Source organism: Ornithorhynchus anatinus, chromosome 12 (assembly GCF_004115215.2).
Source record: "Ornithorhynchus anatinus isolate Pmale09 chromosome 12, mOrnAna1.pri.v4, whole genome shotgun sequence".
Classification (NCBI taxonomy): domain Eukaryota; kingdom Metazoa; phylum Chordata; class Mammalia; order Monotremata; family Ornithorhynchidae; genus Ornithorhynchus; species Ornithorhynchus anatinus.
Window position 1 is genome coordinate 21,878,490 of NC_041739.1, and position 23,527 is coordinate 21,902,016.

The following is a 23,527-nucleotide window of genomic DNA, read 5'->3' on the forward strand; positions in this document are numbered from 1 at the left end:
AATCATCCCAAAGGAGCAAAATCGGTTGGGTAAATAGGTCCAAGTTTATTTAATCTCTTCTAGGCAGCTTTGCTTGAGAACACGAAAAAGAAACTTGTGTTAGCATAGTTGAGTATGTTCTACAGAGTGTTTAGCAGGTCTGTGTCTGGATTCTTGCCACTACTGGAAAACAAAAAGCTGGCATTATAGTTTCTGTTGTAAGCTTTCTGTACTTTTGAGGATGTTAGTGATGCATCTTTGAAATTCTGTCATTTCCTCACATGGAGGTTCATTAAGGAAAGACATTTCTAAGCAGCCTCTGTACCTTTGCTTGAAAATTTCAGGAATTATTCTTTAGGTTTGTGAGCTTCACTGTTTTTCATCATCCTAACGAAATGTATAGGGAATTTAGATTTCTTGCACCTCCCGTATTAGATAAGGAATTTAAAGTATAGCTGCATTAACTCTCCTGTAGAAAAAAGATAGTATTTTGGTTTTTGATGGTCATTACTGGTCCATGAATACAGATTGCTGTATATAGTATAGCAATAATCTTTCACTGCCTCACTGAGCTGGAGATACATTTTCTCAAATAATTTGGGTAAAGGCAACAAATTTCCCCAAAATCAGAAATAAGTAGAGAAGCAGTGTTGCCTAGTCGAAAAAGCACAGGTTTTGAAGACAGTCAACCTTGTTTCTAATCCCCATCCTGCCATTTGCCGCCTTCTCATTTAATATCTCTCTTCTCATTTGTAAAATGGGGATTAAATACTGGTTCTCCCTCCTTTCCCCCTCCTTCCCCGTGGTAGAAGTGTGAGCTCTGTGTGGGACATGGACTCTGACTCATTTGGTTATCTCTTATGTATCCCTAACCTGTAGAACAATGCTTGGTACACAGTAAACACTTAAATCCCACAATTATGATCTGCATTATTATTGTTGTTGCTGTTTTTAAGTATAAAACCTGTTACTTTCCAACTATTTTATAATCAGTGGAATGGATTTAGATTCAAAAGCTCCACCTGAAGGGCTAGGGCGGTTGAGGATAATTGGGCTATGGATGCAGCTATAGTTTCTTATAGGGGATGGTTCTGTCATTTTAAAGCAGTTATAATTTTCATTACCACTTAATATTTAATATTAATTCTCAATAGTAGTCCCTAATTACTGTGCATTTTCTCTCAAGGCTGGTACTGGGGTAGGTGGCTAGCCTACATCTAGTGGAGAGTCTATCCTGCCAAGAATAGCACCTGAGAATTTTGGCAGACCGACAGTCCCAGAGGTGCCAATCTATACTCAGCCTATAGCTGCACCTAAGCCATTGCATGTGCCAGGGAGTAGCACCTTGGACCACTACAATTGACAATTTTCAGCATATTTCTTCAGATTTGTAGGTAAAAAAAAGTGACAGGATAAAATCCCTAAACATAATACTTTCAGGAGTGGAAAATGTCATGACTGTGATTTCTGACATCTTCTCTCCCACCCACTTTATTTTTATTAGCATTAAATTATGTATGTAGACACGCTTCTTAGACTCCAGGTTAAAACAACTTGAGTTAATGAGAGTAAGTGTTTAGTAAACATGACAATCTAACTGTGACCCATAGGAATGATCAGACCATGGCTAGTTGTTCTAGCTAGTTGGCTCTTAACTACAAAGGAAAATTTCTGAACATCTGTGAAAGTTGCATAAGGAAATGGTAGACATTTTTATGTATTTGCTTTGTGAAGATGATACAGATTAACTCCTGTCTACCCCAGTACTTAGCATAATGCTTCATTCATAGTAAGCGCTGAACAAATAGCACAATTCATTATTACAGTAGCAATAATAATAACTAGAACACTTGAGCCGCCATGCAGCCCACACCCACCTTCACTAGGGCCAGAGATTAGAAATTCTGGGAATTTTCAAACTTGAGCTGCCATACCAGCATCTGCCCTAGCTATGCTTGGACTTCCTCATGCCTCAAATGGCTTCCGTCTGCTTGCCCACATTGGCAGGAACCTAGGCCTTCCACTCCAGAAATCGGAGGTCCATAGCTGAGGGAACCTGCAAGCTTGCTGTTTACTCTTGTGTACACAGTCATTCATTTCTTCATGCTTTGATGGAAGAGTTAAGGGATAAAAATATAGTTTCGAGTCATTTTCATATTAAGTTGATGAGCTAAAAATCATAAGGAATTGAAAGAAAAATGACCTAATCTGTTTTTAAACCTACATAATTGATCTTTCATTGATTAACTGGTGAGTTACCTGATGTTTTTTGGGGAGGCTGTGGGGCTCTGAACCAAGTTTTGTGCATTCAATGGGAAGTTCACTAGGACTGCTCCTTTTAACGACTAAATATTTGTTCATATGTCTTTCTCTTCCCCACACCTCTTGGTTCTTGTTTTCTAAGTACTTCTATTATCTTTTCCCTGTTTATAATTCATTTCTCTTCCTGAAGTATCTGTTCTCTCCCACTGAGATTGTGAGCTCCATCTGGGACAGAGACAGTGTCTGAATTCGTTTACTTTGTATTCACCCTGAATTCACTTATTTTATATTCACTCGTCACCAAACAGGGGCTGTCTAGATAGCATTGCTACTACCATGAACTTGGGTTTTTCAGTGTTCAGGATAACTTGATTATTCTATAAGGCTAAATCTTTTCTAGTTTGATTGAACTTAGTTTTTGGAAATATTATTTTTGTGCTTTTATCTTGGAAGGGATGGATTGTTCTACAAACTCCTGCCTTATAAGAACACATGGAGAAAACCATTTAATGAACCTTGTTGTTTTACTTGGTTATTTCAGTTTTGTTTTCCAAGATAAAACTCAACTAAGGGGTAAACTCCACAAAAATAAAAACCGAATGAATAAAAAAGGTATATTTAGGTTCTGTGGGATTTTCACATCTTGAGGGATATATAGATTGACAATCAAAACAGAGATTGTCATATATTTTATTTACCCTGAAACAAGATTGTGTGAGTTCATGCAAATAATCCAGACATCAAATAACTAACCTGTTAACCAATGAAAGACATCAATCTTATAGGTTTAAAAACAGATTTATTTGGTCATTTTTATTTCAATACCAGACAATTTTTAGCCAATCTTCATAATATAAAAATGACTGGAAACCATATATTTGTCTCTTGATTGTTCCATCAAAGCATGAAGAAATGAATTATTGAAAAGATAAAAATAAATTTGTTTGCTTTCTGTCAGAGTTTATATCCGCAGCCAACCTTGATAGAAGACCAGAATGATTTAGACAAGTTTGCTTTGGAGATTCATAACATATGCTTGCTGGACAGAATTGAGTTATCTCTGCTCTGGAGAGTAAGTTATTGTAGCAGGAGCTGACAGAGATGAAGATAACTGAGGGAAATTCAATTACCTTTTAGTGTTTTCCTTCTAATAGGATTCTTAATGTGAAAAAGATCCTTAGATGATGCGCCTCTGTTGCTTTGTGAGATCTGCTTTGATACCTGCTTCCAGAATAAAGTGAACTCCGTTATGGGCCTTCATTAAGAATGAAATATGCTCCTTTTTGTTCAGTGTGGTTTGAGATTGAAAGGTCTCAATGGTGCATGATGTTGGTGGTCCTTGCACACTTGGCAGTCCGGGTGCATTTTTCTCTAAAAGCACTCACGGAGACACGCTTCTGTAATTCTTAAAGTTGTGTGTGTGTGTGTGTGTGTGTTCAATTCAGGACTCTTTAGTTTTAAATTCAAGTATGTTCTTATCTGAATATTTTTATTTCTACATGCTTTCCTTTTCAAGTATTTGCTGTCTGTTTCCACCAAGTCTTAAGGAAAGCAAAAATGGAACAACTTTTTCTGAATAGCTTTTGTCTTTTTTTGTTTAGTAGTTTGTGTCAGCCTTTGGTAACATAGTGCAATTTCAGCCAGATCCCTTTATCCAGCTTAATTTGTCTACAGTTTGTGCAAACATTAGGCTGTGGAAATGACCAGTCTATACTTTATTAGGTTGCCTTGGGGAGTTGAAATTTATGAATCCTTAAGTTCCAGTTTCACATTTTTACTGCTTCTGTTCTGGAAAGCAAAAACACTTAACGTTTGTGGGTAGACACTTCTCATCACTGATAGAGAAATCTGGACCAGCCAAATAGTCTTGCTTTCAACAACCTGATCATTTTTAAATTAAAAAATGCTCTAGGCTTCTGGAGAAGGGGGAAACATAGGCAACATTCAGTATTAACATCATCTTTCATAAGATGTCTTGAATAGAGATAGCCCTAAAGTTTAACTGAATTGAAAAAAAGTTGCTATACAGCTATTGTTCCCTGAGACAAACTTGATATCTGAGGTTAGACGTGTGGGTTGGGGGGAACCCTCTGTGCTCTATTTCCAGATATAAACTATAGTCAAATGTAAGTCTCTATATTCCTAACTAAGCATGATCGCCAAAAATTGGCTGATGGTGAATTTATCATGACCCAGTGAAGTTTAGAATATTCTCCAGTTGCCAAGGAAGAGAAGAACTTGGTTTGTATTTTTCTGGGTCTGAAAAAGTCAACTGATCATTTCTCCTGTCAAGATAGTATGGAGAAGAAATGTTTTATTAAGTTACAGTCTGTTCCACCTCAAACCTAAATACAGTGATTGCTTTCCCTAAATTACAACTCCAGGTCATAATACTATTCTTGAGTTCTCATTACTCTAGTCTTGTGATCGTTCCTCACCTCATCCTGTAGCTAGGGCACGGGATTTCCCCTTTCTTCTCAGACGTGTGTGGAGATGAGGCCCGAGTTATCAAAGAATTTTGAATAACTAAAACTAAACCGAGGACCGCCGTGGCTGCAGTATTTGCCCTTTGATCGGGCTCTCCTCATTTGTACCTGTTCTGCTTTCCCTTCTATCTGTGAACAGCCTTACTAGACATTCTTTCCATTAGTCAACTAAGCACTTTGACCTCTTTCACAGTTTTCCTTTTCCTGCTCTCATGAGCATTGCAGGCATAGGACAGTGTCCCTGGTTATGGACTTGCTATCCTGTGCTTCTGATCCCTGGCCTCCATAAAATTAGTTATTTAATGTCAGAACCCATTTCTTTGTAAGATTTAGGACAGTATAGGCCTTGAAAATGTGTACCTAATTTGCAGACTATTTTCTTCCCTCTTTTTATTTTGTGACATACTGTTCTGGGTCCCTTCCTTCTACACTCCCAGGATGCTTGTCCACTTACACCACCTCTATGTGGATCAGAGCCAAACATATGTCTTTTATTTCTAGTCTGACCTTCATTTCCTCACCTCTTCTTGTGTCCAGAACATCTCAATCAATGCTATTTATTGGGAGCTTACTGTGTCCTGAGCTCTACATGAGGCATTTGGAAGAGAGCAATACAGAAGTGGTGGTAAACACATTCTTTGCCCTAAAGAAGCTTTACATTCTAGAGCAGGAGTCAGACATGAAAATAAATTACTGATGGGAGAAATGGGGGATTATAGGGGTAAGTTCAGATGAGTTGTAGAGCTGGAGATGGGGTGAATAACAAATGCTTAAGGGGTACGGATTCAGGTGCATACGTGATACAGAAGGGAAGGTTATTTAAACAGCTCCTGATTGTCCAAGAAGCACCTCAAACTCAATAGGTCTAGAACATAGTTTCTCATCTTCCTCTCAACCCATTCCTCCTAATTTTTCCATCCCGGTTGTTAACACAATTCTCCTCCCTGTCCTAGAAAGCTGCAGCTGTGTCATCCTCTCCTCTTCTCTGTCCTTCAATTCTAACATTTATCCTGCTGCTAAAACCTGCCAGCTCTTGCTCCAAAATACCCTCCAGACTTTCCTTTCCTTTCTACCCCAATAGCTATTATGGTGATACCAGCCCTGGTTGTATTTCATATTGCTGCTAGACTCTTGAATCATCCTGGTATCAGTAGGACTCCCAGCCTCCAGCTTCTGCCCTCTTCAATTTTTAAAACACTCCGCTGCACCAATCATTTTCTTGAAGTGTCATATGGCACACATCTATCCATCCTTCAAAATCTTTGACTACCTTCCTCTGTGCCCCTGCAATTTGCAAAATCCTCATAATTGACTTTGTCTCCCCACCCTATATAGCTGATTATATATATTGCTATATAGCAACACACCCTCTTCCACCCAAACTAAGCTACTAAGTGTACCTTGTTCACTCCTCTCCCCCCTTTGCCCTCTTTGTTATGATGTTCCCTTAGCCTGGAATGCCCTCCCTCCCCAAATCTGACAGAACAGAGCCCTCCCCATATTTAAAGCTCTCCTGGAATCCCATCTCTTCCAGCAAGTCTTCCCTGGTTAATTCCCAGCATCTCAAGTTGTATAAACCCAGGACCCATCTGTTTGGTACTTATCTGTACTCATCTTCAGCACTTGTGTGTATATATGTCTATTTTTTAATGATACTTCTTAAGTACTTTCTGTCAAACACTGTACTAAGTGCTGAGGTAGATAGAAGAGAATCAGGTTCCACACTCTAAGAAGGAGGAAGAACAGGTATTGAATCTGTGTTTTACAGATCAGGAAACAGGCACGGAGAGCTTCAGTGACTTGTGCAAAGTCACACAGCAAGAGTGGCAAATCAGGATTAGAATGCAGGTCCTCTGACTCTTTTTTCCATTAGGCCATGCTCCTTCAATTATTCATTTTGATAACTCTGTAGATAATTTTATGCCTGTCTTCCAATTAAAGTGTAGGCTCCTTGTTGGCCAGAATTGGGTGACTTCTTTGTTTTGCACTCCCCATTGCTTCCTAACCTGCAGATCACCCTATGGACACTCAGTAAATGCTACTGCCTATACCATTAGCCCCTCCTCTACCTGGATTCTAGATTTAAATGTAGCTTTTGTTTTGTATGGATATTTGAGAACCATTAATGAATTCAATGGATTAACATTGCATTTATATAACCACTAATTGAATAAAGAATAATCTCTACCCTTTCTTGCAGCAAAATGCAAACCTTCAAAATTTATATTTTAAATTTATCTCAAGGTATCTTGGTAATTGCCTCATGTCACCTCAGTTCCTGACCTTTTCCTGACCTTGTGCACCATTGCATATCTAAGTATGCCTGAGTGATCCAGGCTATCCATATGGGGACTTAGAGATTGACACTGATCCTTTCCCTGGTGCACCTCTTCTTGCTCCATCCTCCCATTTGTATCTCCATCTGTCTTTTTGTCTCTTTGCTCTGATCCAGCTCCCTTAGTATTCACTCCTGGGGTTTAAAGCACTGCAATCTCTTTCCTTCTTAAGCAGCATAAGGGGCTTTCACATTGAGACCGTCGTACAGCTCTTTTATATAACAGCCAAGTTACACTGTGCATGGAGACGTTGGATGCTGTTTACCAACTTTTGACTGAGTCAGTGGAAGTCTCAGACATGCTGCTTTCTTAGGAACATTTCTAGACTGTTTCCCAGGGATTTGAGTTTTGAAGGAACTCTTGCTAAAGTTCATCTCCCGTTCAGCTAAGAGTTCATTGCTTCCTTACTGGCTATTGTCTACTCACTATTAATACTGAGGGGCCCCTCAGCACTTATGTACAGAGTTGTGATTTATTTTAATATCTTTTTCCTGCTCTAAACTGTAGGTTAGTTGTGAACAGGGCAAGTGTCTACCAACTCTGTTAAATTGTACTTTCCCAAGTGCGAGGCACAGTGTTGTGCACACATTAAGCACCATTGATTGATCTAGTGGCCATCAGATGTTTACCACTTTACTTGGATCTGATTCTTAAATGGACTCAGTTTTGTTGCTTATGCAGACAAGGAGTCTTTTGCTTGGTATTGATTAATGGAAAGCAATCTGTCTCTTAATTTGAACCAATAATTAGTAAAATTAATTAGAAGGAACAAAATCTCTCCCACTAGCTGTTATCGTGTGAGAGTTTAAAAACTAGCTCTGAAAATGTTCTATATCAACACCTATCTTTAGCCCCAAATAGAATGCTTTTGAATCCATGAAAAGGAATAGATTGCATAGCACTTTGAAAATCTGTAATTGAAAGTTGTCTAGTGGAATATTGGTAGTAATCAGTTGGTATATTGAGCAACTCTTTCTGAAAAATAAATTTGTGTAATGTAATTTTTCAAACTCTGGTTGTAGCACCTCAAAAGTTCTTCAGTATGAAAGTCAACATCTGATATACCATCAGTTATTAATCGGTTGCAAATTAATAATGAGGGCCTTTTATTCTCTAAAAAATGTGTAATAGAACCGTAACTAGTAGGAAAATATTTTAGCATATAGACTATCAAGAAGGAGAAGCAGTTCAGTCTGGAAAAAGAGCAAGGCCTAATGGAAAGAACCCCAGTCTGGGAGTCAGAAGATCTGTGTTCTAAAAATGGCTCCGCCACTGGTTTGCTGTGTGACCTTGGACAAGTCACTTCACTTCTTTGTGCCTCAGTTACCTCACCGTAAAATGGGTATGGACTGTGAACCCATGTGGGACATGGACTGAGTCGAACCTGATTGTCTTGTATTTACTTCAGTGCCCGGTACAGTGCCTGGTCCGTAGTAAGTACTTAACAAGTACTATTTAAAAAAATAAAATTTCCCCAAATTAGTAATTAGTTAAGCAAGAGTGTCAATTTAGTGTCTATTGCAGTACGTTTTTGGGACAGTAATTAACACTCCTTCCAACACCTCATTATGTCCTATCCTGAAAAGAATTGTGGCTTAGTGTAAAGAGCATGGGCCTGAGAGTCCGAGGATCTGGGTTCTACTCCCAGCTTCGCCACTTAACTGCTCTGTGACCTTGCACAGTTTCCACATCTGTAAAATGGGGATTAAATTCCACTCCCTCTTTTGACTGTGAGCCCCACATGGGATAGAGACTGTTTCCGACCTGATTATCTACCGCAGAGTAAGTGCTTAGCAAATGCCCCAATCATTATTATTAGTACAGTTGAGTAAGAGACAACAGAAATGTCCCTCAAGGACCTGTTGAGACTATCAGTATGTCCCGAAGGGTGTAGACAGAAGTCTAAAGGGTGGCTATTGACGATGGGTAACCTGAAGATGGGGAGTAGTGACGGCCAGGATTAATAAACAGACCCTGTGTGCTAAATTAACGGATTCCTTGCCTATTTGTGCATCCCACTCCAATTGTTGAATTTTATTTTCAGTTTTCCTTTTAAATTTTGAGTTAATGGCCTCCTAGCAATGCAAAATATCTCTCCGGGGAAAAGCTTATCCATCCAAGGTCAGGTGCAAAATTATCATTCAATCAGTTGCATTTATTGAGCGATTACTGCCCGAGTAACATTGTACTTGAGAGAATACAACAGAGTTGGTGGACACTTTCCCTGCCCACGATGATTTCACAGTATAGAGAGGGAGATGGACATTCATATAAATAAATTACAATATGTACATAAGTGATGTCGGGCTTGAGGGGGAGTGGTGATGAGTATAGGGAGCAAGTCGGAAAGGAGTGGGAAAAGAGGAAATGAGGGCTTAGGGAAGGCCTCTCAAAGGAAATGAACCCTCACTAAGGCTTTGGAGATGGGGAGAGTAATTGTAATGGCAAAGAAGCTCACTCTTTTCTCCTCTCCAAGTTAACTTCCTTGCACCTCTCTCGCTTTCATCTTCTTGACCATGCTGTTTCACTGGCTGAGAATTTCCTTATTCTGCAAGCTTGATTCATCACAGTGCTCCCCAAGTTCAATCCTTCTCAAAGATCTATCTCTTAACCACAAGCCTTGAACATTTTCTGGCATATTCCGGCAGGCTGAGTCATACAACTTTGCCAGCAATCAATCAATCGCTGGTATTTATTGAGTGTTACAGTGCTTAACACTTTTTACCCATCCTACGAATTTTGGTTACATGCTATTCAATTGTACATTCCCTTCCTTCCTTTGATTATTATATTTGAAAATATTTCCATTTCTGTCTCCTCCATTAGAGTATAAGATGCTGATTGGCAGAGAATGTATCACTTACTTGTTTTGTACTTCCCAAATCCTTAGTGTAATGTGTTGCATCGAGTGGGCTCCAAATCAGTCAAATCAATTGTATTTTTTGAGTGCTTACTATGTGAAGAGCTCTGTACTAAACACCTGGGAGAGTACAGTATAACTATAACAGATACATTCCCTGCCCACAGTGAGCTTACAGTCTAGAGGAAGAGCTTACATTCCAAAGAAATAAATGAATATTACCAGCACTACTACTTCCACTCATCATTTAGAAAATTTTGTATTTGATTTTATGCTATTAGCAGAGATCATAGGCTTAGGAATCATATTGTGTCATATCTTTGTGAGCGGTTACTTCCACAGTAGCATTCCACTTTGCCACATTGGCATTCAGACGTGTCCCAGCATGAATATTTTAGCCAGGTGGCAGTTTGAAGACATATCTCCAATAAAGAAAAAATAAAAATAAAACAGGAAAGCCAGCAAAGCTTAACATTGCAGACTTCAGCAGATCTAATTTTCAACCTCAGCAGCTTTCTGTTACCTAAATAGTTTGCGAAATAAACTGAAGTGATAAATGACCTTGGTTGCTGCAACTCTGTTAAATGATCATTTTATAAAATGTATATTAATACATTTCATTGCTTTCTACAGCTGAATGCATTTAGGTATTTTGTTGTATTGTCCATTTGTTTACTTCAAATTGGCTTCATTCCCAGTGTTAAGGTTGCTGGCTGAGTAATTAATGTTGCCTGAAATAAGGGTAAATGACATATGATTTAGTCATTTGTAGAGGATTGCCCCTGAAAATCAAATTCTGTGGTAGGTATTCATAGGAAATAACTGCAAGCACAACATACTGGGTTACTTTCGGGCATCTGACTTGATCATTTCCACTGTTAATGCATATGTGTATATATGGAGTAAGGATATAAGATTCTTTAAAAGTGATTTTTGTGACAGACTAGCCTGATGAGCGCTTCCCTATTTTCTGGACAATTTTTCTCCTTCTGTTACATGAATTCTACATTGAAGATATTGAGTGTACAATCTTACTGATCTTATGCATGATCTCATAAGAACCCCTATATTTTACATGAGAGTTCTGCGTAAATCCTTTACTTTCTGCATATATCAGAAACTCTAATAAACTGCAAAACTGTTTGTGCAAAATAGTTCATCAGCAAACATTTGATAAAGAGCCACTAAATATGCATCTATAGAACTAGTGCTAATCAGACTATACTCAAGTGAAGAAATGAACTCAATATACACAAGATATCTAGCTATAACTTCGGTTTTGTCAAAGAAAGCATTTCACATCATAATATACTGACATTTAGTAATGAGTTCAGTATGTTAGTAAAAGAATAGGTAAACTATACAATCTAAGACAGTTCTTTTTTTGTGACTTACACCCATTCTACATGCCATTTATAATTCTTTTTTTCAAATGGTACTCAAGTGCACTATACACCTGTAATATTTCTGCAAAGACCTTTCTTAGCTGACTTAACTTAGAATTAAGTACTTCTGCTTCTAGGCGCGTAGTAGGGTATTGCATGTGAATCCCTTGAATTGTCGATAACTATTTTTCCGTGAAAAACATTATTATTAGCACTTTAGTTACTGTTTAAAAAGGATAAGGCAAATAGAATAAAAGCTCAACTGTAATATGCATTTTGAGTGCTCAATAAATACTGATGATTACCTGGAAGAAAATGAGGGAAAAGTCCCATTTCTTAAGGTCACATAGCATATGCAGGGGGAAAAAAAAGCCCTGTAGTTTGCCACATCCATTTCCTACAAGTAACAGGTTCCCTTGCCTCTTCAAGCTTTCTTGATTACCGTTGAACTACTTGTTCCGTTCAGATTTCCTTGTTGGTTTGATTAGGGGTTTATTCATTTTTTTAACCAGGGTAGTCTAGTATAAAAGGGCAGTGTTTCTTTCAACCAGATTTTTAACTTATTTATTTTAGAGATTGCTGAGACCCATAGGTGTAGTGTGAGCCAAGGTCATACAACAAGTTTTAGCTCATTTAAAATTCTAATGTGGGAATTTTGAGGTTTTTTGAGATTCAATGTTATGAGCCCAAATCAATTAATCATATTTACCAAGCACTGTACTAAGTGCTTGGGAGAGTGCAATATAACAGACCCATCCCCTGCCCACAGTGAGCTTGAAGTCTAGAGGGAGAGAACAGTCTGTGGTGGGTGTTTTAACATCAGATTATTGCGGTTGGGTCTTGTCCGCTTCTAATAGTGGTTTAAAATCTGCTCCAGAAGTCTTCAGTTATTTTTAGTACTTGTATTGCATTGAAACCCAAAAAACATTTTCTGCATATTTGTATTCCTGAAGCAGCTGCTTTAGATTCATTCTCAAAGCACATCCCAGCTTGTCTCATTCTGATTATTTTGGTGTTGACTTTATAAGCTGTTTTTAACAAGGACACAAAGAAAGGAATACAGTTGAGGAGCCATGTCCTACCATAAATACAAATATAGATTAAAATTCATGCAAGCTGTGGGTTTGGAGCCAAGAAAGCAGCCAATGTACCATGCCTTTACCACTGAGAGCTAAATTACTTGTTTGGGGTTTTGATTTTATTTGCATTTCAAAATGTCAAAATATGAAGATATTTTTAACTCAAGCCATTTAACAATGAAACATCAAAGTTGAAAAATTAGCGCCCATATTAATCTCCAATCAGTTTCAAAAAATATGGTTTGGAAACTGCAGGTTGCAGAGATAAGAAACCAACACAATGTATCCAGTCCATTAAAACAAGAAGAAATTGAAGAGATACTTTGATAAGTGCTCTGCCTGTGTTAACCTTGATGGCTATTATCGGGGGGGGATGATGCTATATCTATTTCATTGGCTTAGGCTTTTTTCCTGCTGAGAGAAATCAATACTTGGAGGCGTTGGATGACAGAGGCATCACTTCAGAAGTAAAGGTGGCTGTCAGACATTGTCATTGGTTGACTTTTGTTCGCTATTGAGGTTTTAAGCTTTCATTTTTCTAAGTCTTATTCAGGAGTCTGTAGATTTCCCTGGGTAGCATTTTTTTTTTTTGAGACCAGACTTTAAACCTGAGGTCAGGGATCAAGTGCAAAGAAGCTCTGAAAGTGGAAGATTGAGGAGACTCTTCGTTTACTGAAATGTCCCTGTTTAAAGGGAATTTTCACCCGGTGGTGCAGGTTGTGTCTATATAAGTAATTTTGAGGTGAAGTAAGACAAGGAACTACCACGTTCCAAACCATTTTCTAAAAGCAGTGTTGTGAGTTTACTGAGCTACAGTAGAGCAGTTGAGTTCTTTTTCTAAAAATGTGCCTATTTTGGAGTTTGAACAAAATCCCTTGCAAGAAGAGATTTAGGGCATGACATTTTTGATTAGATGTGATCAACTGAATTTTGGTAAGTTTTTCCACAAAACTTTGAAATAATAACTCTCTTGTCTTGCAATTCCAGTCTTTTATGCAGTTTATACTTGTTTTTACACTGTTAACTTTTAATTATTTAAAAATTTAGTAACTTCCAACGAATTCTAGAATTACCAAGCAACTTTCTCATGCCTCCTTACTTCCTGGCAAATGATCCCTAAACTACCAGAGATAGAAATTTGGGCATATTGCCCAAAGCACTCAGCGTAAAGTGTGGATGGACAAAACATGCCCCCCTCCTTGACCTCCATTGATTCACTCTGGCCAACCAGTTGATTTGTGGAGACTGCTGCCATTCCATCTGTGGTGGCCCCAAGTCAGCCACAGATGCACTCTGTGTTCCTAAGAACAGTCACTTATGTGAGTTTCTGACTAAGGTAGAGACTGTCTATCCTACATTTACCCAACCCCGGTTTGGGGCAAATCATAGCCGACTGTCACTTGTGCTGCACCAGCTAAAGAGATGAAATCCTCCTAGGTCAAGGGCTGGTGACTTCCTTGGCCCAGAGTTAGCACTGGTTCAGGGTCTTGTTCCGCCACCATAGTCACCAGGGATCTAGACCTGGGTTCAGGTCCCTAGCAGCAGGCAAAGCACCTCCTGGGCTGTGGGAGGTGAGCATTAGCTGTCTCAGCCTGGACCAGAAATTATTCCTGAGGATGGTGATGGTATGGAGCATTCACCTAAGAGCATCTCCTTATTTACATGTTAAACGCTATGTGCCAGGCAGCCTTTTGGATATCAGTATGGGTAGGGGAGGTGGTGCAAGTATTATGCTTTTTCAAAACCTAAAATTACAGTAGATTTCCCAAAAAACGGTCTTCAGCAGTGTCATCATAAGCAAAGCTTTAACCTTGGGCTGAGCCTCCTTTGTTCATCCTTAACTGGGGACGAGTATTGATGTGAAAAGCACCAAGGGTTACCTTTCCACCAAGGATAACTCCCCCTTGGCGGTCAGTGACCCTACATTGATGGTACCTCTTGTCATTTGAACCAACTCACCTCTGCCTCTGGGTCCAACCAACTCCTGGGCTAGCAGGCAGTAATCTGGTCCTGGTCTGCATAGTCTCTAGTACTGAATATGATGATGGGAAATAAAGTAGCAGATTGTCTGGCTCAGCCCGTTAGCTTCAGCTTTCTGATCTGGCTCTAGGTCCCCATAGAGAAACGGAAGCCTCGAACATGTTCCGTAATAATTATGATAATAATTCTGGTATTCATTAAATGCTTGTAGTATATACCAGGCACTGTACTAAGCCCTGGGGGTGGATACAGGTACATTGGGTTGGACACAGTCCCTGTTGTACGTGGGGCTCGCGGTCTTATCCCCATTTTACAGATGAGGTAACTGAGACACAGAGAAGTGAAGTGACTTGCCCAAGGTCACACAGCAGACAAGAGGCAGAGCCAGAATTAGAACCTATGACCTTCTGACTCCCAGACCCGTGCTCTATCCACTATCCCGTGCTGCTTTCCGTAGAACTTGGCCACTAAGCAAAGGCTGCCCATTGCTCTAGCAGTGGAAAGGTCTACCTCTCTGGGCCTTAAGTACTGTAGACTGATAGGCTTAATTCAAGTCACTGCCCATAGATCTCCATCTGCTCTCTCTTCTGGATCCCCAAGAGAACAACCACAAACTTGTCCTACCCCAGGTCCGTAACTGCTATTAACATGTTACAGCAAGCGTACTTCAGACTGGTGATTCCGTACCTGTTCTCGCTCCTACTTGACTGTGAGCCCCATGTTGGCCAGAGACTGTAACTGGAATGATTAACTTGTAAATTTCCCCAGTGCTTAGAATGGTGCTTGGCATACAGAACTTAACAAATGCCAATTTTTTTTTAAAGGGCCTGTAAAATGGGATACTTATCCCTCTTGATCTAAGGGTCCCGGAACCTTTATTCTCCCTGGCTAAAAATATTTGGGATGTTGTAAGTTGCCTCCCTCTTCTTTTTATATCCACGCTGGGGAAGCAGGGTGGCTCAGTGGAAAGAGCATGGGCTTTGGAGTCAGGGCTCATGAGTTCAAATCCCAGCTCTGCCACTTGTCGGCTGTGTGACTGTGGGCAAGTCACTTAACTTCTCTGTGCCTCAGTTCCCTCATCTGTAAAATGGGGATTAAGACTGTGAGCCCCACGTGGGACAACCTGATTCCCCTATGTCTACCCCAGCGCTTAGAACAGTGCTTGGCACATAGTAAGCGCTTAACAAATACCAACATTATTATTATTATTATATCCGGACATGAGAATTTTTGATGGGTCATTTGAGCATTAAAACTGAACAAATTCCTTCTTGGTTCTGTTGTTACATTTCTCAGCTTGAATTTGTAGTAGGAGCAGTTACCACTTCAACCTGAACGTCATGGCTTCATTTGAAATTCACTTTTGCATTTAATAAAGATTGCGCTCAAAATTGCACCATAAAGAGATTGTTTTAAAGAGGTACAAGTTCATTATATCTCTTACAAAACATTATAGTTTGGTTTCCATTTTATCATGTTTTAAGGTCAAATGTGACTTTAACGCTCCACAAAGAGACAGAGATGGATAATCGGGAAAGAATAGCCCTCTAATGTGATTTATATCTATGGATTTTATGTCAGATATGAAAAGTTGCTGTTCAAATTGTAAAAGAGGATCCATTAAAGAGCACTTTAAACCATTTTACTACTTAGCTTACCTAGGACACTTGTTTTAAGAATTCTGCCCTTTAAAGCAAACTTAAAAGTAGCAGCTTAGCAAATCTTTGTGGACTGCTGGTGCAAAAATATTAGCCGTCATCTAGAAGTGTCCGCATTGTTGAAAAAATATTATGCTTATTTTGGAGTTGTAGGTGTTGGGAAAAGCCGATTGTCTGGAATTTGAAACGTAGCTTGTAGGTCTGATACCCCAGCTCAGATTTTATCGATGCACTTGCAGGGTGAGGAGGTAATTTGAATTGTAAAGGGCGGTACACGCACTTACCCTGTGCATGGTAATGGAGTGTGTTCTCATGGTCCTAAGATCTGTGAGAGGGCTTGGAAACAGCTATTTTGAGTATCCTTCAAAGTGTTTAGAAGAAAGCACAGATAAATATAATTTCATGTTGGTAGGACAGTTTATCAAGCAGTTTCCCGTGAAAATCATCAAAATGTATCTCTTTTAATTTTCCTTCAGATCTGCAATAACCCAGGGTCAGACAGTTTTGACGAGTGAGTTCACCTAAACCTGAATGCATGCGCAAACAGGAAAAATTCAGTTAACATTCTCAATTATGTTCATGAAGTGTTGAAAGAGCACTAAATGAACTACAGCATCCCATAGGAAGTGCTGTAAAACACATGAATGTGTCCTCACGATTCAAAGATGAACCAAAAACCATTTTTACAGAATGATAACAATCAAGTCAATATAGTTAACACTGCACATTAACTTAGATGATCAAATGGCAATGTCAAAATGACAAAAAAAAATTGTGAATTCAAATTATTAAATGTCAGCATGTGTGTTTTTAAAGCTGTTGTCCTCAACAAAAACTTTGTATGCATTGATTGGATGCGTAACAGAATCCAAATATTCCAGCACATCTAATTTAACTGGCAGAGTTTAAGTTGTTTGCCATTTGGTATTTGCAACCCAGCTTTAGCGAAAGTGTGACCTGATGGTTGCCTGCCAGGCTATATTTCCTTGTGGCTCCCCAGCAAGGTGTTACTATTTTACATTATTGGAGATTTGTTTTGGGGTGCATTGGACTGTACTTATTTGAGGGATGACTAACTTCAGTGCAAAACCCAGCAACAGTGTGTGTGTGTTGGTGCTGTGCAGTGGAACTTGTGTAATCCTGATCCACAGAGTACAGCACATAGACAACAAAACCAGCAAGTTTGAGAGTGCTCTAAACAACACTGGCATTAAAATTCAATAGCACTCTCTTGGAAAAGTACAGAAAGAAGAGTGTTATTGCAGGGCTTGGCGTTTGCATATATGTGTTTGTGAAGTGTCTGTTGTTGGAGCAGCAGCCGGCCTAGTGGATAGAGCACCGGTCTGGGAGTCAGAAGGTCGTGGGTTCTAATCTGGTGTCTGCCACATGTCTGCTGTGTGATCTTGGGCAAGTCACTTTACTTCACTGTGCTTGTTACCTCATCTGTAAAATGGGGATTAAGACTGTAAACCCGAGGTAGGACAGGGACTGTGTCCAACCCAATTTTCTTCTCCCCATTCCAGATTATCTCCATTCCATTTAGTGCTGTGCCTGGAACATAGTAAGTACCAAACAAATATCACAGCACCAAACAAATATTACAGTTTTGATTAGAGAAGCAGCGTGGCTCAGTGGAAAGAGCACGGGCTTGGGAGTCAGAGGTAATTGGGTTCGAATCCCAGCTCTGCCACTTGTTAGCTGTGTGACCATGGGAAAGTCACTTAACTTCTCTGTGCCTCAGTTCCCTCATCTGTAAAATGGGGATTAACTGTGAGCCTCACGTGGGACAACCTGATTACCCTGTATCTACTCCAGCCCTTAGAACAGTGCTGTGTATATAGTAAGCGCTTAACAAATACCAACATTATTATTATTATTATTATTATTCTTTTGACAATAAGCTCCTAAACACGTGTGAGTGTGGCTGAAAAGACTGACACTTTACTGACATGCTCTGCCGCATTATTTGACTTCAAGGATAGATTCTTGGTGCCCGAAGAGTCATGTCATCCCAAAGCAGGCCCAAATCATGGGCCTGGGATCCAGGTAACCTGGCTTTTAATCCCAGCTCCACTACTTGCCTGCTGTGTCACCTCGGCCAAGTCACTTAACTTCCCTGTGCTTTAGTTTCCTCAGCTGCTAAATGAATAGTACCTGTTCTCCATCCCACTTAGACCATGAGCCCCATGGGGGACAGGGACTGTATCGGGCCAGATTATCTTGTATCTGTCTACCCAGAATTTAAAAAGGTGTTTGACCCATAAACCCCTAACAAATACCATTAAAAAACAAACAAAAAAACCCAACAACCAGAAGGCACTCCCTCCGGTTTAGAGATTTTTTTTTTTTGACCATACCCCATTCAGAATGAGAGGCATTCCAAAACAGGGCTATTCAAAGCCCCGGGGAGTTGCTAACCCCTTCTGCCTTAACAGCAAACTAACAATTAATCAGTTGAATTTACTGAGCCCTTATTGTGTACAGAGCACCTGCGAAGTGCTTGGGAGAATTCAGTGTTACAGAGTGTGCACTTTCCCTGCACACAGGGCATTTACCAACATTTTTCAGCTACCTTTTTGCATAGGATTTTTGATGAAGGGGTGGGGAGGGGATTGTCCCCATATTAAGAGAACAGGTGCTTATGTGTTGTGTAGTTTGCACAGAACAGGCCATACTTTCACCTGATCTCCCTTTGCCAAAGGCAGGCATGGAGAGGCAGCTGATTAGGATCAGAGTGTAGCCTAGGGCTATGGGAGAGATTCTTTCTATGCTCCCTCCACAGCAGCAACCACAGCTGTGCCCATGTCCACTTTTTACCCAGTTGTTAACTGAGAGCTCACCTCCTCCAAGAGGCCTTCCCAGACTGAGCTTCCCTTCTCCCTCTGCTCCCCCTCTGCTCTTCCCCCTTCACCTCCCCTCAGCTGAGTCCCCTTTCCCTCTGCTCCTCCTCTCCTTCCCCCTTCTCTTCCCCTCAGCACTGTATTCATTTGTATATATTACCCTATTTATTCTGTTAATGAGATCTACATCCCCTTGATTCTGTTTATCCTGATAATGTTGTCTTGTTTTTGTTTTGTTCTGTTTTGCTCTCTCCCCTGATTAGACTGGCAGGGATTGTCTTTATCTGTTGCCGAATTGTCCATTACAAGTCCTTAGTACAGTGCTCTGCACATAGTAAGCGCTCAATAAATACTATTGAATGAATCCACTATGCAAGCCATAGAGATCTTCTTAAAAAAATTGTAAGCATATTTATTCATTTAGCTACTTCCTGAAGAACTGAAGCAATGCAGATGCTTCTGGAGGCATTGTCATCTTAGGCAGAATTGGATGGTGGAAGGGTGATTGAAATGGGTAGAAGGGAAAGCGTCAAGACTGATGAAGATGTGGATATTAAGTATTAACGTTTTCCCACCCAGAGGATCTCCTGAAGACACTTTCCAGGCCTCTTGCAAGAAGCTTTTCTCATCAGTGCCTTCACTACTTTGCCACAGAAATCTGCATTTCAGACACACATGCTCAGAGTACTTACCTATATTGTGATCTTCTCATACATTAGTGTTGCTGGCTCTATCTCCATTTTTCCCCCTGCTCTTACTACTTCAATATAATTTTCTGTGGTGGCCTGTTTCCCCTTTAGATTTTAGGTCCTCTAAATTCAAATCCCATGTTTTTTACTTTTACTCTACTATCCCAAATGCTTGGTATAGTACAATGGGGACACAATAAATCCTACTAACTGAGATAGTGTTATTGTTGTAATTGCCATTACTCATTGTGTGGACAACTGCCTAAATTGCTATAAATTAACTGAATCTCAAACTCCAACAATTTTCCTAGAATTGTTCTTGAAGGAAAAGAAAATATAAGTTGTGGTCCATCTGACATCCTGTGGGTGGATTGAAAGATATATGAGTAAACTTAGCACTTGTGACTAAGCTTGGCCAGAAGCCTCTTTTAAAAATTGCCTATAATAGGCATAGCAGTGAGTTTTCCCCTCACTGTCTTACCATTATGAATTCAAGCCTTGGCTTTGGGGGGCAGGGGGAATCAAAAACCTTTTGGGTTTGCTTCGAATAGGAAAGCAGCTCTAAGAGTGATCTTGAAATTTTCCAGTAGTGGTTTCAATTAATGCAAATTGTAATAGATTTGCTGAGATAAGAATAAAATCTTTTCTTTTTTTTAAGGAGCAAGCATAAATTGTTTAATTTGTGTAATATTTTAAAATATCTCATTTGGCCTTGTTTTCAAATGATTTTTGTATTATTTGCCATCTTACAAATGAATAATGAATTTTCTTTTTCCCCCCAAGTCACTGAGTGCCCAGTATTCAGCAGACAAGCGAGAGGATGAGAAGATGTGTGATCACTTGATAAGAGCAGCTAAGTACCGAGACCATGTGACAGCAACCCAACTAATCCAGAAAATTATCAACATTTTGACAGACAAGCATGGAGCTTGGGGAAATTCTGCACCAAGGTAAAAGAGATGACACCTTTAAGATTTGGTCACTAATAGTTTCTGGCTGCCCAAGTGTAGATTTAGACATATATCTCTGAATGTGATCATGTTCAGATGAAAATGGGACATTCAAACTTCATACTTAAAATCCGCTGTGAATTTAAAAAGGAAAATTTAAAAATATGAGAAGCATGGTAATGATCTTTTAAGGCCATCAAATTTATAATTTTATAATTGTGCAGGAATTCTGTTTAATACAATTTAGCACTGCAGAATTTTTAAAAATGACAAGCTATTTTAAAAGAGAATATCCCCAAATGATATTTTCTTACATTTATGTGTGTGTCTGCCTGACTTAAGGTGTTTTGAATCACAACTAATGTTGGTAAGTTTACACCTTAATTTCAGCTTTACCATTGAAATTACTTCAGCTTTCTGGGATAACACATGTAACATATTTGCCGTGAGATACTCAACTCAGTAGGGTTTTGGGCTTCAACTACCACTTCTGTATAGATGATTCCCAAATTCGCACCTACAGTCCTTATTTCTACAGTCTTATTTCCTCCTGCCTTCAAGACAGCTCTACTAGGATGTTCTTCTATCACCTCCAAGTTAACATGTCTAAAACAGAACTCATCTTCCTATCCAAACCCTGACCTCCCACTGACATTCTCATCACTGTAGGCAGAACCACCATCCTACCTGCTCACAAGCCTGTAACCTTGGCATTACCCTTGACTCCTCCTTTCTCTCATTCAACCAACATATTAAATCTAATATCCATATTTAATCTAATAATATTTAAACTAAGTCCTGCTGGTTCAACCATCACAACATTGCTAAAATCTGCCCTTTCCTTTCTATCCAAATTGCTACCATGTTAATCTAAGCACTTATTCTAGCCTGCCTTGATTACTTGATCAGTCTCCTTGTTGCCCTTCCTGCCTCCTATCGCTCTCCATTCATTCAATCATATTTATTGAGCACTTACTGTGTTCACTGCAGTCCATACTTCAGTCTGCTGCCCGGATCAGTTTTCTGCAGAAGTGTTCAGTCCATGTCTGCTCACTCCTCCAAGGCCTCCAGTGGTTGCCCATTCACCTCGAGTTTCTATTTGATGCAGACACTCATCAAATAGAAACTCCTTACCATTGGCTTTGAAGCACTTAGTCACCTTGTCCCCTTCTATATCACCTCTCTACTCTCCTACTACAATGCAGCCTGCACACTTTACTCCTCTGTCATCCTACTCACTGTACCTAGATTTCATCTATCTTGCTGCCAACCTTTCTCCCATGTCCTGCCTCTGGCCTGGAACACCCTCCATTTTCTTGTCCAACAGACAGTTACCCTCCCCACTCTCAAAGCCATATTGAAGGCACATCTCCTCCAAGAGGCCTTCCCTGATTAAACTCTCATTTCCTCTTCCCATTCCCTTCCACCCCAACTTCCTCCCTTTACTCATCAACCACCCCCACCGCCTCAGCCCCAAAGCACTTATACATATGTCCGTAATTTTATTTACCTTAATGTCTGCCTCTCCCACTAGACTGTAAGGTCGTTGTGGAGCAGGGAATGTGTCTGTGATATTGTTGTGTTTGTACTCTTTTAAGTGCTTAGTATGGTCATCTGCAAACAGTAAGTACTCAGTAAATACCTTTGTTTGATAGAAAATGTGCTGTTCTATATCTGCATGTGTGTATGGTGAGAAAAGCAGCATTCACAGGTATGGATGAAATCCCACTGTTAATCAGTGTAACCCCCACTGGAGCAGAGAGCAATTAGAAGCCTGGCAACACATGCCAGAGCTCCTTTATATTTGGAGCTCCGAGACCCAGAGAGAACCGCCCGGTGACTAGGGCTCTTTCCCACCATCCTACCTGCCACTTAAAGGAGGAAGCTTTAGCCCTTGCAAGAGTAGAGGGAGGACATTTACGACCGAGTCAGCATGTGGGATGGATGGAAGGTTGTGATGTTTCGAACTAGAGCTTGGTGTGTCCTTTATGGCACAAGATCCAGGGGAGTGCTAGGGAGGGGGAACAGGGTTGATGTGTAGAAATTGTTGATCAATGGTGAAACAACTTTAAAAGTTGTGGTAGAATGGTGGTGGTGGTGGGGAGAGTGGGGGTAAGTGAGGAGGGGGTGTGTGAGAGAGAAAAAAAGGTTTGCCTGACTGCTAGGTGCATTCACTAGGTAGGGTTGACATGCCCATTTTACTTTTGATGAAGTAAAAAGTTGGCTACCTTATCTTGGAACCTTGTTAATTCTATATAAATGTCTTAGCATACACATTATTTGTTTCTAATTGGTTCAGAATGAGAAGCAGCTTGGCTTAGTGGAAGGAACACAGGCTTGCAAGTCAGAGGTTGTGGGTTGTAATCCCGGCTCTGCCACTTATCAGTTTTGTGACTTTGGGCAAGTCACTTCACTTCTCTTTGCCTGTTACTTCAACTGTAAAATGGGGATTAAGATTCTGAGCCCCACGTGGAACAACCTGATTACCTTGTATCTACTCCAGCACTTAGAACAGTGCTTGGCACACAGGAAGCACTTAACAAATACCATTATTATTATTCTTAATTTGGGGAAAAATATGATATTTGGCCATAGTTCAAGCACCAGTCCCCTTAGTTCAAGCACCAGTCCCCTTTTTATAGTATGAGAAAATTGGTTCCAGCATATTACATTTTGACTTGATTCAGTCTTCAGGAATGAATTGTCCAAGTCTTAGCACTACCAGTATTTTTCATTTGTTTTTGAATATGCTACACCCCTTTGCTTAATTACACTAGTAAAGATGAAATAGAACTTTAATCTGAAAGTTACAGTAAAATACGTGGGTAAATTTGTCATCTTTAAATAGCGTAAGCCTAGATATTAAACCTGACTGTTCTGGGCATTTTCAGAAAAGGCATATGACCTCTTTCCTTTGGAATTTATGATGAAAAATAGGTATATCCCTTTCTTCTAGTAGAGAGAAACATTTACTATGTTACATTTGCCAGTGACGTTTTAGTCAAAAGCAAAAATAAAAAAAA

The 23,527-nt window shown here is 39.8% G+C and overlaps 1 protein-coding gene across 4 annotated transcripts in view; it reads left to right on the forward strand.

The window, feature by feature from the left end:
• LRBA (LPS responsive beige-like anchor protein) overlaps positions 1 to 23,527 on the forward strand; it is a 552,105-nt gene that overhangs the window by 196,215 nt on the left and 332,363 nt on the right. For all 4 annotated transcript variants that reach the window (XM_029076638.1, XM_029076639.1, XM_029076640.1 and 1 more), the window contains exon 37: positions 20,338 to 20,504. In XM_029076638.1, coding sequence (XP_028932471.1) covers positions 20,338 to 20,504 — 167 coding nt within the window. The remainder of the gene's footprint in view (positions 1 to 20,337; positions 20,505 to 23,527) is intronic.